The sequence below is a fragment of the Brassica napus genome, chromosome C6 (genome assembly GCF_020379485.1).
Source record: "Brassica napus cultivar Da-Ae chromosome C6, Da-Ae, whole genome shotgun sequence".
NCBI lineage: Eukaryota > Viridiplantae > Streptophyta > Magnoliopsida > Brassicales > Brassicaceae > Brassica > Brassica napus.
In genome coordinates, this window is record NC_063449.1 from 36,639,506 (window position 1) to 36,658,368 (window position 18,863).

Sequence of the window (18,863 nt, forward strand, 5' to 3'; positions counted from 1 at the left end):
AGCTATAAGACATGTCATCAATTTCAGTGGGAAAAGTGCCTTTTACAACCCAAACAATCTCGTTCGTGCGTAATACTACCTGAACTATTGAATAGGGCGGAATACAACTCCAACTACATATTTATTTAAATTTCCTACCCCAACTTTCATATGTAACCTCGTTTCCTCCCTTGACGAAAATCCCGTTAGTTACTGTTATCTCAAGCCGAGACGTGAGCCGTAGTGACTGAAATAGTGACCAAAACGACATAGTTTTTATCTCTCAACACAAAACGACGTAATTTTGTAGTTGGGGTTAAAATTATATTTTACTTCTTCTTCTCCATCGTTATTATTCTTGCTTCTTCATTCTCTGGCCAAATCATGAGTCTTGAAGATTAAAGTGTCTAGAACTCAAGCGAGTGTGTGAATGTTGTAAGGGTCGTGGTAGATAGTATTGGGCATTTTCACAGCAAGCGAAGATGAGGTAATTTCGAATTATTTTTGTCATTCTGATAGTTAAGATTAAACTAAATAAATGTGACAATTTGGTTAGTTTTAACTGTCTTTCGATTTCTCTGTGTCTATTACTTGATAATGGAAGTCAAATATTGTTTAGTTCTGTGTGTTTTATGAAGAGAAGAGCTTGAAATATTAGTGCACATCAACTGTTCGATGAAATGTCACAGAGAGTAAAAAAGGCCTTTTAATGACAGTTTTGTTGCTTCTCTTTGCAGCATGTGGGAAATTGTGAAGTTCAGTGTGAAATGTGGAGGGTATTGGGTGAAGAATAATAGAGGCTATGTTGGTTATATTGGTGGTGAGGTGAGGACCATCAACTGTAAACCGGAGGAGTTATTTAACGCATTGGCAGAAGAGTTTGGAGAAAGATTAAATGTACAGCGTGTGTGGTATAAGCTCCCTAATGAAGAGCATAAGGATAGGAAGATAATGAGCAATGGTGATCCAATGTTTCTGAACATGTGTGAAGCGGGTAAATGGAGAGGAATGATTAATATATTTCTTGTGAACACAACAGAGCATTGTGAAGTTGAGGAGCAAGTGATGCCAAGTGAAGAAGAGATTAGAATTGAAAATAATGTGGCTAGTTTTGTTGATGAAGATGAGAATTTTGATCATCATAATACTCCTCCTAATTCTGATGATGAAGACAACGAGTCTTTTGTGAGATTCAGACCAGGAAGCGGTGAGCTGGAGCTAAGACAAGTGTTTGATACCATAGAAGAGTTCAAAGAGGCAGTATTGGAGTATGCACTAAAAGGTGGATGGAATATCAAGCTAAACAAATGGGGGGATATCAAATCATCAGTTGTTTGTGGGACTAAAGAAGACTGCCCATGGAGAATATATTGTTCTTATGAAGAACGAATAGGGAAGTGGATGGTGAAGACTTTTAGTGATAAGCATCGCTGTCAAAAAGATGGATACTGCAAGTTATTAAAATCGGCTGTGATTTGCAAGTTGTTCTTAAATGATATCAGAACTGATCCTGAACTAAAACCGAGGTTTATTCAAGATCAGATTGAGCAGAGGTATAACTTGATAGCAACCATAGACAAGTGCAAGAAGGGAAAGGCAAAAGCAATTGATATCATCAATCATGACCATGAAGAACAGTTTTCTAGGCTCAAAGATTACCGTTTGGCACTTCTTGAGTAAGTTTTTTTTTTTTTTTTTTGTGAATATAGGTTCTTCTTTAGTAAGTTTAACTAACAAGTGTTCTTTATTCATTGTAGGACAAACCCTGAATCAACCGTAATCCTTGACACAATTTTGAATGATGATGGAGCCGAAATATTTCACAGGTTTTATGTGTGTTTTGCAACCATCCGAACTTTGTGGTCAATGTGGTGTCGTCCTATATTTGGTGTAGATGGCTGCTTCATGAAGAGCACTCTAAAAGGACAGCTACTAGCTGCTGTGGGAAGAGATGCCAATAATGGTATGTACCCAATCGCATGGGCTGTGGTTGATGTGGAAGATGAGGACAATTGGACATGGTTCTTACAGAGGCTTAAGTTGGATTTTAATCTCCAAGATGGTCAAAATTATACGCTGATATCTGATCGACAAAAGGTTTAGACTGCTTATTCGTTTCAGTTATTTTAATCATTTTGTTTTGCATTTTGAGGCTTACAATTAAACTATTTTCAGGGTTTGTTGAATGCTGTGGAAAGAATCTTGCCTAACGTTGAGCATAGAATGTGTGCTCGCCATATATATGGGAACTTGAAGAAGCTCTTCCCCCGTCAACATGAGATAAAAACCCTGTTTTGGCGAGTTGCTGAAAGCTGCACAGTGAGAGAATATGAAGCAAATCTGGAAGCTGTTAAGAGATATGATTTGCGGCTTTATGAAGCCATAATGGAGAAAAATCCAATGAACTGCAGCCTTGTCGCCATGCCTTACGTATCATCACCGAGAAGAAGCTGAACTATGAAGATTATATATCTTCTTTTTACCTCAATTCAAGGCAGCAACAGATTTACAGTGACTCTATACGCCCTGTCAATGGAATGTGCTTTTGGGACAGAACCGGTGCTTCAGTTTTACTACCTCCAAGTTTGGTTGAGAATACTGAGAACAACAGAGGAAGAAAGCCAAAGCCAAAGAGGAAGAAAGGAAGGAATGAGTCGCCAACAAGGAAGAAGGTCAGTAGGGATAAGAGAATAATGCATTGTGGCAGATGTGGAGTTGCTGGACACAATGCAACCAAGTGTCCCAACATTGGTGTTCCGATCAAACATAAATATGGAAGGAAGAAAGCTTCGACGGGAAGAGTAGAGGAACATGACCCTATTAGTGAAGACTTCGGAGAGAGCCCAAGTCAACAAACCCAAGACTAATATCAGGTTCTAGTAGAAGCTTAGGTTGGTTTTTGGTGGAGCTTCTTTTGGTTTATAGTTGAGCTTTGATTGAGCTTCTCAGTCGGTTTTTGGTGGAGCTTTGTTGGAGTTTCTTTCGGCTTTTGGTGGTACTTTTCAGTCAGTTTTTTGTCTTTGTTTTTTCTTAATGAATGTCTGTTTGAGTTAGTTGTGGAGTTTGTAAACTATTTTCCAAATATTATTTACTTATGTTTCCAAAAGAATGTTGAACAAATGCATATTGAATTTCAAGTTATGTTCTTAGTAGGATCATTTTTGTAGACATGAACTTACAAGAACTCACATTACCATAAAAACAAGAACATACATCAATCTTAACTTCAACTACAAGAACATACATAAGTCTACTACAACTAATAGTACGTAAATTAGCTACAATAACATACATTAGCTTAAACTAAATACCATTGCGACAACAAGCATAACTAAACTCAAAATATAAACTTCAAGAAGACCACAATGAACATAGCAACAACAACAATGTTCTTCAAGCTGCGCAGTTGCATCTTACAGTCTCCAATTTCTTTTTCAACCACAGTCTCACATACACGAGTTTCCAAAGCCAAATTCTCAAGCTCATTTTCGCAAGCGTTGAAACCCTTTTGCAAAGTGGCTGATGTTCCTTCAATATTTTCCACTTTCTCAATCAAGTCTTCAATCTCTTCCAGCATTGAGATATCAGTCCACTTAAAAGTATGATACCAATCCTGTAAAAAACGTTGAAGCTGAGTTATCTACTTTCATAATACATGTTCTTAATTTTTAATTTAACTTACCCCTTCTCTCCCAAAAGGGCAAGCATACAACAGCCTCTCCACTTCTACACCTCTTCGGGAAGCCTCTTACTCAATCACCCATTGAAAAGCTAAATCAAATTTCAAAAGAGTTCCAAGAAATTCAATTTCTATTGTTTCATACTGTCTAAAATAGTCTGAAGAAATAAGATGAGAGTGAAGACAAACCTTGAGAAACACAGATGCTTTCTTCGTTTTAGGATTATAGGACTTATGATTTGGCAAGAGAATGGAGAAACCAGAGTAATAACGATGGAGAAGAAGAAGTAAAACCTAATTTTAACCCCAAATACAAAACTACGTCGTTTTGTGTTGAGAGACAAAACTATGTCGTTTGGTTATTATTTAAGTTATTACGGCTCACGTCTCGGCTTGAGATAACAGTAGACTAACGGGATTTTCGTCAAGGAAGGAAACGAGGTCACATATGAAAGTTGGGGTAGGAAATTTAAATAAATATGCAGTTGGGGTTGTATTCCGCCCTATTCAATAGTTCAGGTAGTATTACGCACGAACAGGATTGTTTGGGTGTAAAAGGCACTTTTCCCCAATTTCAGTAGCCATGTAATATTTGTTTTGTGAAATTGATTGTATAAAGAATATGTGGCAAAATCACTTTGCAAATATAGTGTAAGGGGATTTTTTAAGCGTTTATACATCCCAATTTCTCTTTTTTATTTTCCTAGTTTGGAATAAATGGGTGTTCATGTTGTGGTTGTCCAACACAAACATGTAAATAAAGCAAGAAGACGTTCGTGGACCTAAGGACAAGAAATAAGGGAGGCCCAAAACTTGGCTAATTCCAGCCATCACCGCAAAGGCACACTTCTCTATTGGACATCCATTTTATAGTATTCTGTAAAGCGCAAACACGTAATTTTATAATATTCAGTACTTTTGTGATCTTGCTAAAAGATTTCAGTAAACTGAAGACCTTTTAAATTGTTGAAACATACCCACTCACATATGTAGTCTTATGAATTTAGATTGTTTAGTGAATTATTTAATTAAATTAAATTTATAGTATTTCTACTAAATCTTTGTGTGTTCATTTTGTATTGTAATTTGTAAACGCTTTAATTGACAAAAATACCCAATTTCTTACAAGTTTTAGTGATTATTATCATCAGTTTCGATCTATGGTTTATTTCATGTATAAAAAATGTTATAGTGCCTTTGTTGTCTAATAGTTAATATAATCTAAAACAAATCATCAAGCAGGATATCTCATTTCTCCTTCACAATACCGGTCCAACAATTTTATGTGCCTTAAACCAATTTTTATTTAAATATTTTTATGTTTTTATAATATATTTACAATATAATTTACGCAAAAAGAATTGTAAGCTAATTTAACTTCATTAATTAATATGATGAAAATAACTTCATAAAATTGATTTTATAGAAATATTATTCAATGTTATCCTAAAATTTGATTAAGGTCTATAATAATTTTACTAAAATAATTTATTAATATAAAATTTCATATTTAAAAAATATTCTTATGTAACAGTACAATTAGTCCATATATCAATAATAAATATTTTATAAACAAGGCTAAAGTTTAATAAAATCATTTATTAATTTTATAAAAGTGTTACTCGATGTTATCTTTTTGATAATAATTTTACTGAAATTATTTATTAATACGGATTTCATATTTAAAATTTATTATTATCTAACAATACAATTATTCAATAACCTATTAAAAATATTTTATAAGAATGCTTAATTTTTTAATAAATATATTTAAATTAATTCTATTTACTTATAAATACTAAAAATGATTAAGTATAAAAAATTAAAATTAAAATATGCTCCCATCAAATTTATACCCTAAGTAACAGTTTGACTTCCCCTTTGAGCCTGCCATGCTCCTTCGTGAAGTGTTCTTTTTCAAGTGTCTTTTGTATTTCTAGAATATTATAAACTTCGAAGGCATGATTAATTTTGGTGGTTTTAATGGCAAACAAACAAATTTTAAAAATTCCCCCGAAATAATAAATTAGCATTTGTTGTAAACTTAAAAATTTAGAAGTATAAGTTTTTGTATATTATTAATAAATAAATATTTCTTTTATATAGGGGTTACAAAAGAGATAAATAGAAATACAATAATAGGAAAGATTACAAATCATAAACATAAACGAATTAGAAAATAGGCAAGTTGTAGCCGCCTCTCTCTCCTCTCCAAGTCTCGCGGCCACCTCTCTCTCTCTAGGGTTGGACCGTCTCTCTCTCTAAGTGTATGAGCCGATTATAGACCGGGCCGGTTATGGACATCCACCAATTGATTTATAACACTCCCCCTTGGAAGCCATAACCATACAGGGATTGTAATACTTCATTAAAACTTTATCAGAAAAACCCAGTGGGACAAAACCATGATGAAGGAAAAATAGTACAACACGTACTACTCCCCCTGATGTGAACCTCAGTGGAGGTCCTTCAGCCTACGCATCCCAATCTGATGCGTGAACTTCATGAACGTGCAGGTAGGAAGTGCCTTGATGAATAGGTCAGCTGAATTGTCACTGGATCGTACTTGGACGACCTGGACCTCACCGGTTTTCTGAAGCTCATGAGTAAAGAAGAACTTAGGCAATATGTGCTTCGTCCTATCACCTTTTATGTAACCGTCCTTGAGCTGAGCAATGCACGCAGCATTGTCCTCATACATCACGGTTGGCTTTTTGCACTCGGCCATACCGCAATCAGCACGGACGTGTTGGGTCATCGACCTCAACCAAACACACTCGCGGCTGGCCTCATGTATGGCCAAGATTTCCGAGTGATTAGATGAAGTGGCCGCGATGGTTTGTTTCATGGAACGCCATGATATGGCCGTAACTCCATGTGTAAAGACATATCATGTCTGTGATCGAGCTTGATGTGGATCTGATAAATAACCAGCATCAGCAAAGCCAACTAAACCATCTTTGTTATGGTTAGTATAATATAGACCCAAGTCTTTCGTTCCTAGCAGGTAACGAAGAACATGTTTGATCCCATTCCAATGCCTCTGGGTCGGACATGAGCTAAACCTAGATAGTAGGTTCACGGCAAAGCTTATATCAGGCTGTGTGTGAGTTGCCAAGTACATTAAAGCTCATATGGCACTGAGATATGGCATTTCGGGACCTAGGTCATCTTCATCGTCCATCTTGGGACAGAATGGGTCAGTGTCCAGGCCGAGAGACCTCACGACTATGGGACTGGTCAGAGAATGGCAATCGGCCGTATTGAATCTCTTGAGTACCTTTTCAGTGTATGTCATCTGATGCAGAAGGATCCCATCATTTATGTACTCAAGTTGTAATCCCAAACAGAATTTTGTTTTCCCGAGATCTTTCATCTCGAATTCTTTCTTAAGGTATTCAACCGTTTGGGAAATTGTATCCAGAGGTTCCTATGATATTCAGATCATATATTTCGATGATTATCAATATTGTTCTCGAGAACTTGCTGTACATTCAGCTCAATACCCTCTAGTACTTTCATTATCCAGTGGACCATATAAATATGCAGTCACTACATCAGTTTGCTGCAAGTCTAATTTTCTCTCTTATATAGCCAGACTTATGAGAAATCTTAAAAGTAGTTGCATCCACCACATGGGAGTATATCTTCTCATAATCTATTACTGGTCTTTGTGAGAATCCTTGTGCAACATCAGCTTTATATCTCATTATTTCTATTCCTCACAAGACCCATTTATATCCACTGGTTTTAACATCATATGACGTCTTAATCATATGGCCAAATACGCCTTTTTTCTTTAAATTATTTAACCCCACGCTTCCATTCAATCTGTTCTACGAGTGCGCACTCTTATATTGACGTGGGTTCATGATCCTCGCTTATATTCATAAATTCAAGTGCTACCTTGTATCATCTTTTGCCGACATTCCTTATTGTGTTCCATTATGTTCCAGACATGATATAATCGATTGAGATTCATTATTATCAGGACCTTTAATACTTTGCAGCTTGGCTTCCCAAGCTACATTGTTTGGTACATGTACCTTAGAGCCGACATGCCTTATCTCTATGTCTGGGATGGTTTCCTTGACCTTGGATTTGTTTTATCATTCTATGCACCTTTCTCTTTTGTTTCCGAGGATTCTTATCTTTTGGAACTTATTGGTCTTATCTTGTATAGACTCTGTAGCAACTTGATTGTGTCTCTCTTGGACATCAATTTAGTTGGTGCTTTACAAGCTGGTTTATATATGACTTAGTCATTCTTTTTCGGGTCAGCAAATGTGTCTGGCATTTGATTAGCTAACTTTGTAAATGTATAATCTTTGGACGTCTATTTCACATTCTTTAGTCCGAGGATCTTGCCAAGACAATGATGGTCGATGCCATTGTGTTTCTCTTACCAGCTTATTATTTTCTCCCCCTAATGTTGGATAGTCGGATCCATTAAACTTTGCAATCCGTGTTCTTGGCCACTAAATAGATCACTCATATTTGGCTCAAGGTACTTCATTATTTGTGGGAGATTCATATCCAACATATATCCCAATCCTTATCCTCTTCTAAGGATCCATCTTAGACGACACATATATTTGTGGTGGCTTATCCAAATATCTCAAGATGGTATATGCCTGGCTCATGACCCGTAATAAATTTGAGATGGGAATATCTATGCTCACTTAATGGTCTGATGCTTATTAGTTAAGATGCATGTAAATTCGTGTGTCTCCAAGCCTTGGACTGAGAGTTTGGACCTATGGGTAATGGCCAATACAGATTTATAAAAAGGATTCAGCCAAGCTATATATAGTATGTACATGTGCGGATTTGTCCTCACTGCCCCCTCATGGACATACTATAATCTTTAAGTGCTTTGGGACATCATGGCCTAAAGAGTTTCCCTTGTGTTCATGCTACACACGTGAGATTCTATGGGATAACTCTTTGTGCCCTTTCCAATATCAATTTCGCATCATGTTTTGGACCAGGATGGCCAATCCGGTCATACCATAAAGTGTATAATTTCGTGGGTAAACCATTCTGGTTACCATGACTATTGCCTCTATCATACTGATCTTGGCATAGTCTAGATCATTAGAGAATGCATGTATAGTTTTTTAGTACTCATTATGGTCTTGGGCGATTTTATACATATATCTGAAGGAACTCTTTGTTTCCTTCGCCCATTGTTTCAATATGGAAACCATTCATTCTTATATCTCTGTATAATCTCAATGGGTTTTTCTGGGTGAATATAAAGCATCTAAATGCTTGCCCTTATACATATCTGGCCATAGCCCTTAATGTGTACCACACCCGCAAATCATATTGGCGTTTTCAAAAATCATTCATTCCTGTCATTAAGTTTTAATAAAACAAGTTCATAGAAATGAAAAACATCAAAACAAAGAACATAGAATTTAGATTACAAATGTCGAAATCAATCTTCAGTTTTTTTTAGACAATCTGAAGTTTCATAATCCATAAGATCGTCCTTCTCATGATTGAAGTCGTTTTCATCATCTTGGTAAGTCATATGGGCTTCAGGATTCTTCCCTTTCAAGCTCTCTTGATAGAGGTCAACTAGATGCTTGGGAGTCCTACAAGTCTTAGCACAATGATTGCTCATTCCACATCTATGGCACACGTATTTCTCTGATTTAGTCGAGTGTTGGAGTTTGAAAGAAGATCCACGGCCAAGACCTTGGCCTCGTCCAAATGAGCCACGGTCCCGTCCATGGTCTCGACCATTTCCTCGCCCGCGGCCAAAGGATCTTCGACCGCGGCCACGTCCGTTCGATTTGTCTCGACCATGGCCATGCTGGCCGTTTCCTTGGATGTGGTTGGACTCTTTATTTCCTCTGTAGCGTGTGCATCAGGTAGTGGAGCTGATCCAAGTGGTCTCATCTGACTGTTTCTCATTAGTAATTCATTGTTCTGCTCAGTGAACAAAAGACAAGAAATAAGATTAGCATAGGTTTTGAAACCTTTCTCTCGGTACTGTTGTTGTAACAGCACATTGCTTGCATGGAAAGTGGAAAAGGTTTTCTCAAGCATATCATGTTCCGTAATACTTTCACCACACAGTTTCATTTTAGAAACAATCTTAAACAGTGTAGAGTTATATTCGTCCACAGACTTATAGTCTTGGATCCTCAGATTCGTCCAATCAAACCGAGCTTTTGGTAAGATCACCGTTCTCTGATGATCATATCTCGATTTCAATTCATTCCAAAGATCTAGTGGATTCTCAATGGTTAGGTATTGATCCTTGAGACTCTCAGCTAGATGATGACGAATGATCAAGATGGCTCTGTAACGATCCTTTTCATTGGCATTATTGTTCTCGGTGATACACTCACCGAGTCCCTTGGATTTCAGGATGATCTTAGCATCGAGTGCCCACTGAAGGTAATTGTCTCCAGATAGATTTAGGGCAGCGAAATCAAGGTTGTTGATTTTCGACATCTGAAGTTATAGATTAATATTTTTAGATCTTTTAGGAATAGTTTTTAATGTTTAAACGATTAGGGTTTTACGTTCAAACAATCAAACAAGCCTTCACAGCCAAAATCTATGTCTCACGACCAATGAGCAAGCCACACGGCCATGGATGCAAACTAGTTCGTTTTTATACATTTAGTTTGTCGTGTAATTGCAATCCTAACATGGTTTGTTTCTATCAGTTCATGATGCAATCACAACAAGCAAACCTATCGGCCAAGCAAAGATCAAGCCACACGGCTATTTGATTCAATTCAACACCATTCCTAGAATAAGTTCTAAGTGTATATGCAATCAATCAATGTGATTAAGTTATGGTATGAATGCAACAAGGTCACACGGCCACGAGTATGATCAAGTCTAGAACAGTTTAACCTAATATGTAGTTTCAGATTTCGATTTTATAATAATCTAAACTAGGTAATTAGGGTTTTAATTTAAACAAGCCAAACAATCAGATTCAAGTTTGAACAATCCTAACAATAGTTCTAGGTGATCAAATCAACCAATCAATGTTCAATTTCAATCATTCAAAATTGATTTTCAGAATTAGGGTTTTAGGGTTTCGATTTTATTAACAAGCAATTTCAATTTCATGATGATCAAATTCAATCTCAATCAATCAATCAGTTTTATTAATCAATAGTTTTCGAACTAGGGTTTAGGGATTTCAAAAATTTGATCTTAGATCAAAGGGATTTGTTTTGAGATTCAAAACCTTTAAGGTTCTGATTTTAATTGATCAATGGATCAATCTCGATTTTTAAGGTTTAGAGATCGAACTTATAGAGCTTCGATTTACTCGCTTAGGGATTGATCTATTATCCTATGGCTTTCATCTTAGAGATTATATTTTAGGGTTTCATTCTTTACAATCAACCAAATTCGATTCATTATGTTCTTAGAATTCGAAATACCTTTAGTTTAGTTGTTTGTAGAAACCAGACCACCAAGAATGAACCTCGAACTTAGACACGATCAGGACGTGAGCTGGCTGGGACACGAGCTGTACACGAGCTGTCTTGGACGCGAGCTGGAACGGAGTCCCGAACGGATTAGGGTTCGTCGGTATCGTCGAGTTCGGATTAGGGTTCCAAAGCAAATCGGCGCGCACTGTATCTGTGCGTGAGGGCGCGTCGGTGGTCAGATCGACAAGCGGTTTACACTGACTGATTCGTCTCGGCCAGGACTTCGATTTGATATCTTGATCGTTTTCTGGATCCTCACGGTTTGGGAGAACGGTCTCTTCGAAGTTTCGAGGCAGATTCCTTTTCATTTAGGGTTTTAGGGTTTTAGCGATTTGGTTTTAGGCTCAGGGTGTTAGAGGCTATCGTGCTGATAACGTGTTGTAAACTTAAGGATTTAGAACTGTAAGTTTCTTTATATTATTAATGAATAAGTGTTCCCTTTATATAGGGGTTACAAGAGAGATAAATGGAAATACAATAATAGAAAATATTACAAATCATAAACATAAACGAATTAGGAAATAGGCAAGTTGTAGCCACCTCTTTCTCCTCTCCAAGTCTCGCGGACGCCTCTCTCTCTCTAGGGTTGGACCGTCTCTCTCTAAGTGTATGAGCCGGTTATAGATCGGGCCGGTTATGGACATCCACCAATTGATTTATAACAGCATTCAGAGTAAAATTTGTTATATATTCCGAAAGTTTGATAGATATGAAGACAAGTTAACAACTCCCAGGTTTCCATATCTAGATTCATCTTACATACGGACAACCCAATTTATTCTATAAGTTATGATTATAAACACACACACAATTTTCATATTTTATTTGATAAGTTTTTTTTTTTTCTTTGTTTTTAAAAGGGGTGCAACACGAGAACTTTCTGGGAGGTCACTCATCCTAATACTACTCTCGCCCAAGCACGTTTAACTGCGGAATTCTGATTGAATCCAATGCATTAGTGCTGGTATGATAGCACATTTTTTATTTGATAAGTTATCATTATGTTTATTTAAAAGCCTAGTATTCATTAACTTTTTTTTTTCTTTAATAGATGTTAAATTTGTATTCATTAACTTTCAAGTCTACACAAACACCTTACATTAAAAACTAACAATTGGTAGTAGAATATACTAGATCATAAGAATGACTTATCGAAAATGAAACTCCTACAGGTCTTGCGACACATTTTGCTTTAGTTCGATAAGCATATAGGGATACCAAATCTAGATTACAAAACAAAAACAATTAGAAATGATGTTTGAACGATAAAAAATGAAAAACATAAGAAAGAGATAAATATACAGTATTTAAAATACTTTTTTGGTTCAATAAATATTTTGAATCTTATGATACTACATTAAAAAACTATGGTCACAGATTTCGACTATAGAATATGCGAACTTAATAAAAACATTGTTATCTGAAACTTATGTTAAAACGAGAAAGAGAGACAAAGATAATAAATAAAACAAATCATTTGGAGTATTTATAGTCAATAAAGTGTCTGATCAATAAAGTGTCTGATCTAGGCATTTATACAAAAAAGAAAATTTTGTCAGCAACATAAACAAATTCATATTGACTCTGCAAACTACACCGGAAGCTCTGTATCTATATAAACGATAACGATGGTTGCTTTCTTATACTGTGTGCGAGATTGTACGTCTTTGAATTCTGCGTCTATGGTATATGAATAAGCTTTGAACTGTTGAAACTTCTCATCAAGAATTTTATGTCTTTCAAATAACTTACAAAAACTGATCATTCTTCTGGTTCTGAAACAAACAATTTTCACCAACTGAGAATAATTCGTTGTAAATGTAACAGAAAACTGTTTTAGATTTCTCATGCATTCCATTTCCCAAATAAAAGTTTCTATTTCCAAATGAAGTGGCGACTGACTCGTTCTTGTATTTTTCGCTCTCATTAAACCATCAAATTTTTTCGGTGTGCTATATTATCCTTGACCCGAATATATTTGATTTTTCTAAAATTCATCTGTAAAACACTATCTTTATCGAATCGTAGCTACTATTGTTGTTACTGATAATCGATTGTCATCTATTCCCTGTGTAAAAAAGGTTTGAGGCACTTATACAGAATATATACTTATAAAAGTAGACAAATATATTTAAAAAATATATAAAAGTAATGTCCAAAACTTTTTCGAGCTATTATACAAAAATTAAATAACTATTAACAAAACTAATGCGTATTATAAAAATTAATGTAGTTCATTAATAACATTCATTATTATAGATGTTTACTTTTTATAAACAAAATGGCCCCTTAATTTTCAGAGTATGCATGTGTATAATTGCATAATTACTTTCTTAGTGTAATGTTTTCTAAATATATTAAATGTAATTTTATCAATATATAAAACTAACTTCAAATCACTTCTATTTATTCTTCTAAAATAGAGGTTATTATTTTTCTTATATATTTAGAGTAATTAATAACATTCATCTATTATAGATATTTACTTTTTATAAACAAAATGGCCCCTTAGTTTTCATTTTTTATAACTATGACTACAAGTAATAATTTATAGAGAAATACAATTTTATATAATAGGAGTATAATTTTTATTACATAATTTAAATATAGTTTACATAGTATCATAATTTTATGAAACTCTTGTATAAGTTAAAATAAATGGAGTTAATTTTCAACTCTCTTAAACAAAATAAATTATTTGTAATAAAAAAAAATATCAAAAATATTTTAAAAAAGGAAAAAATAGAGGAACACTTAAATACATACACATATATATTATAGAGTTCCCTATTTTGCTATATATTTAGATAAATGTTAGTATTATAAAAGAATACATTGGAACAATTTTTTATTAAGATTTTTTATTTTATTAAAATAGAAAAATACTTTAGAGATGATCTTAAAACATTAACATAAAATACTTAACCACGGGACTACAATCAGTTTTTTAAAAACTCACCCTAAAATAATGATACTATATACTGTATAATTTAGAACACAAAGCACTAGTTTTATAGGTTCTGGCTCTAGGTCGACCGAATATAAAACATTTGTCAATGAGTTGATCAGACGAACCGAAGCTTGTTATTGATTAGTTTACTCTCTGAGAACTCCCTAGATTAATCCTACACGCTCTGTTATTTTAATTAATTGAGTGGGAAGCAGAGTATATTAAAATCGGATACTAGCTCCTAGCCCTGGAACGGATTCAGATATCCGGATCCAGATCTGGATCCGTCGGATCCGTAGATTTAATATCCGGATCCGAATTCGTGGTTTCCGAATATTTGGGTTTCGAATATCCGTCTCGATATTATATTATCCGCGGATATCCGGATCCGGATCCCTCAAAATAATTAAAAATAATTTTTTTAACAAAAAAATACTAATTTTTTTAATATAATACATAATTAAATATTTATAAATATATTTATATATGTTTATAATATTGTAAAACTAAAATATAATATCATAAGATTAATTCATATATAAATATTAATATATCAAATATAAATATTAATAAAATTTAAAATTTTAATGTATTTTAAAAATACGGATCCGGATCCGGATATCCGGACATAAAAATTAAGATATCCGGATCCGGATTCGGTTTGCACGGATCCAAAATTTTACTATCCGGATTCGGATCCAAGCACCCTGGATATCCTACTTTCGGAACGGATCCGGAGCGGATCTCGGATCGAATCCGGATGTCGGATAATAAGCCTGAGGCCTACTAGCTCCTATCAAGATGTAATGTCCCATTAATATATCGTCTTCACCCAATTATACATCTGATGACCCCATCGGTAGTTTTAAATACTAGTCTGAATTTTAGGCTAGAGTAATGAAAATATCACGTTGTATGTTGTATTTAGGCATATATAATTTAAAAAAATGTGAATGACTCGGATAGACGTGGACATCCAGTTTGGTATCTTTCTCGGATATAGTTTATTGTTATATTTATGCAACTATCAAGACATTTGATTTCAGAGGGCTAAACAAACATAATGCGAGAGATAAAGAGAAATTATTCTATTTTTGTTGCTAGAACAGGCGCAGCGGTAGAATCCGTCTTGCATCCCTCAAACAAAAAGATAAATGCTGAAAAGATTTAAACTAATCAGTAACTGACAAATGATAAACTGATAAACGTTTCTCACAATATTGAACAACGTCCCTTCTTGTAGAGACGTTTCCCGTCTTTTTTTTTTTTTTGCTCTTTTCTTTTATTTTATTGATTTGATTTTTCAGAAACTCATTAAAAGTTTTACCAATGCAGATGGACTTAGAATTTGAGCAGGAGGCATGCATAAAAATCTAAGCCATGGTTAACTAGAATTTTCTTAATTTGTCTCTAACAACTAAATTTTCTTCGTAGTAGACAAAATTCAATTCAGCCTGATACCGAGAAAAAACATTGCATAAACAATATTCATGTAAGATCATATATTAATACTAGGAGAGATTATTTACGATTTTTGAGTTTTCGATAAAAAGCGAAACCACTTTTTTTTGTTTCACCCTTTTTACACCTAAAAAGATTGCATAAATATTAAAACCTAGAAATAAGTTTTTTGACAAGAAAATGTCAAAAAAAAACTAGAAATAAGTTTTTTTGGTGTAGGAGGTAAGTTGGTTTCCATTTTTTACAACCTACATAATTTTTATCTCGTCGAACTGGTTACTTGAACCGATCTAGATCCATTCTCTAGAGTCTGGACTCTTGTTAACTAGCCAAAATTAATAAATAATTCAAGCGATTATGTTGATATATTGTTTGTTAAAGCGTTAGGTTTGCGATATAATGCGCAACATTAATTTACACGTGAATGATATCCTAATTAGGTCTGACAAACCATCAATATGAAACCTCTTGGTTTACTTTAATTAAATCTCACGGGAAACATCATTAATCTACTTTATTTCCTTTTAATAACTTTAGTAATATCATAATATGTATTGCTTGCATCAATATCAATATATTTACTTTTACCAAAAAAAATATCAATATGTTACTTCTTTCGCTCGCAAAAATAAATAAACAGGGCCCAAAAAAGTAGATAAATTCATATGTATTTAAGAAACCGAGTCATCATGACAATTCAGACTTTCGCAGAGCAAGATATTTTTATATTTATTTTCTTAGTTCTGAATGGTAACATACGGAACAACTGGAACAACTGCAGCATAAATACGATGCAGTCCAAATAGTAACAAAAATATATAGTTATATAGGTATATGTAAAACAATTTATTATTGTTGACGGCAGTACGAGACGGGGTAGTTGAGTACCATTCGAAGCTTTTATATTAAAATGAATTATTTCTGAAATAGAGTTGGAATTTTAATAAAACCATATCTAACTCATCTATATATTTTTTAAAAATAGAAAAAATTTATTATAAAATCAATTTTATTTCAATGTATAAAAATAAGAACATCATTTTCTAGATTTTTAGAAAATTATAGAAACTCTATAAAACAGATGTACTTTGAGACGAAACTATTTCTATAATAGTGTATTTTCAAATATATAGATGTCTAAACCAAACTGAATCTAAATCAAACCGAATGTAGAAAAATCTGAAATTAGCATGAATCAAAATTTATAAATACTTATATATAAATCAATTATATATTTATAAAATTAAAATTTTGAATTGAATCAAAGCCTAAGGAATATCCGAACGTCGACCACTAAACCTTACGTACTGAAATGCTTTGAACACGAGACACAAAAATCAGTTTTGAAAACTACCAAAACTTGCTAACATACAGAGTGCACTTCTTGTTTTAGTTTGGATTAATCCTCTAAGTCCGTGAAAATAACTATATTCTAATTTATATTTTTGAATTAAAAAGATACAAAATAATATAAACAATGCTGTGAATTAGTTGGCATAAAGAGAAGTAACATAATAATGTCACATGGATACATCCTGCTATTTCATTTAAAGTATTCCTTCATATTATTGAAATAAGAAACGGGATAAAATTATCAAGGATGCAACAAATTTTAGCAAACAAAAAATTATCAAGGACCACATGTCCATGTCCACTCATTTTCACATATTCGTCTCACAAATCGATAAGCTACGAGATACGTATACACAACACGTATACGGCGATATTCACACATGCATGTGTGTACATGATGTGGGTGTACGTGTACGAAATGACTAGAGAACTAAAATTGAGATGCAGATCTTCCCAAAAATAGAATAAGAGCATTTCAAAAAAAAAAAAGCATTTCCAAAAAAAAAAACTTCATTTTGAAAATTTCTTTAAGCATAGAGTATTCCAAAAATAAAATTTAAATTTATTTTAAAAACTTTATGTAGTTTGCATGTTAATCTTCAACTATAATATAAATAAACTATAATCACTAAATTTTATTACAGATAAATAATATATACACATCAAAAATATTAAACATAATATTTACAAATACAATTAGTATAACACAAAAATATATAAACTAATAATATAAGATACACATTAATTCATACAAACTAAAAATACAAATTTTTCACTATTGTTAATTCCATAATGTTTTCATATATATGGATAATATGTTGCTAATTTTGAATGCTCGAGACCAAATCTACATGATTATTATTAATATTAATGTATGAATTCTAAATTTTGTAATGTTTATGTGTATAATTTTTATTGTAAAATAGTTATGTTCGTATTTTAAATCTTTAATTTATAATAAATTATTCAATGTAATATAATTGTTCCGTGAAATAATAATAATACTTTAAAGAATATTATTTTATATTAGTTTTTTTTTAACACATTTATCTATTTTATGTATATACATATAATATTTGAATATATATAAGTAGAGTATATTTATAAGGATTAAAATGATAAAAAAATAATATTAATACAATTATATATAAATTACAAAAATATAAAGATTAAAATAAAAGTAAATAGTGTTTTGAGGATTACTATAGAAATTTTAAATTTAGACATTTTAAATTTGAGGATTCGAGAAACAATTGCAACTTGGCAAGACACCTGGGATAGTTTTCTTTTCTTTATTTTGGCACATTCATATATTTATTTTCCGCCCAACAGGACCGAGCCATTTTAAAAAGACAGAACTTAGGTTTATCCTTTAAATTCACTCCACACTTTATAACCAATTAAAATGACACATAGATTATTAATTAAAAAATATTAAATTAAATAAAAAATAGCTTCAAAAAATAAAAACGCTAATTTTAACGACGCAAACGCTTTCATCTAAACCCTAAACCCTAAACCCTAAACCCTAAATCTTAAATTCTAAACCCTATACCATAAATTCTAAACCCAAATCCAAACTCCTAAACCCAAATCCTGTACCCTAAACCCTAATCCTAGACCCTAAACCCAGATTATATACCCTAAACCCAAAAACTAGACTATAAACCTAAACTCTATATCCTAAACCCAAGTCGTAGACCCTAAATCCAAACCGTAAATCTTAAACCCAAATTATATATCCTAAACCCAAAACCTTAACCATAAGTCCAAACGGTAAATCCTAAACCCAAACCGTAAATCCTAAACCCAAAACCTATACCGTAAACCCAAATCCTATACCTAAAACCCAAACGGTAAACCCTAAACCCAAACTTAGATGTTATAGGGTTTGGTTTAAGGTTTACGGTTTGGGTTTAGGGTCTAAGACTTGGGTTTAGGGTATAGGGTTTAGGTTTATAGTCTA

The 18,863-nt window shown here is 33.3% G+C and overlaps 1 protein-coding gene and 1 pseudogene across 1 annotated transcript; one reads left to right on the forward strand and one right to left on the reverse strand.

Moving 5' to 3' along the window:
* Window positions 1–461: 461 nt before the first annotated feature.
* On the forward strand, window positions 462–2,846 carry LOC106448528. Its single transcript, XM_013890397.1, has 5 exons — window positions 462–466; window positions 717–1,655; window positions 1,737–2,076; window positions 2,155–2,298; window positions 2,391–2,846. Exons 1-5 carry the CDS (start codon window positions 462–464, stop codon window positions 2,844–2,846), a joined length of 1,884 nt encoding a protein of 627 aa, XP_013745851.1.
* Window positions 2,847–11,992: 9,146 nt separating this feature from the next.
* LOC125589394 lies at window positions 11,993–12,111 on the reverse strand (annotated as a pseudogene).
* Window positions 12,112–18,863: the final 6,752 nt, after the last annotated feature.

Bases quoted from the DNA above. Each gene is read 5' to 3' on its own strand.
- LOC106448528 (XM_013890397.1), top strand. The intron at 1,656-1,736 runs GTAAGTTTTTTT...TATTCATTGTAG, and splicing joins TACCGTTTGGCACTTCTTGA to GACAAACCCTGAATCAACCG. The intron at 2,077-2,154 runs GTTTAGACTGCT...AACTATTTTCAG, and splicing joins TGATATCTGATCGACAAAAG to GGTTTGTTGAATGCTGTGGA.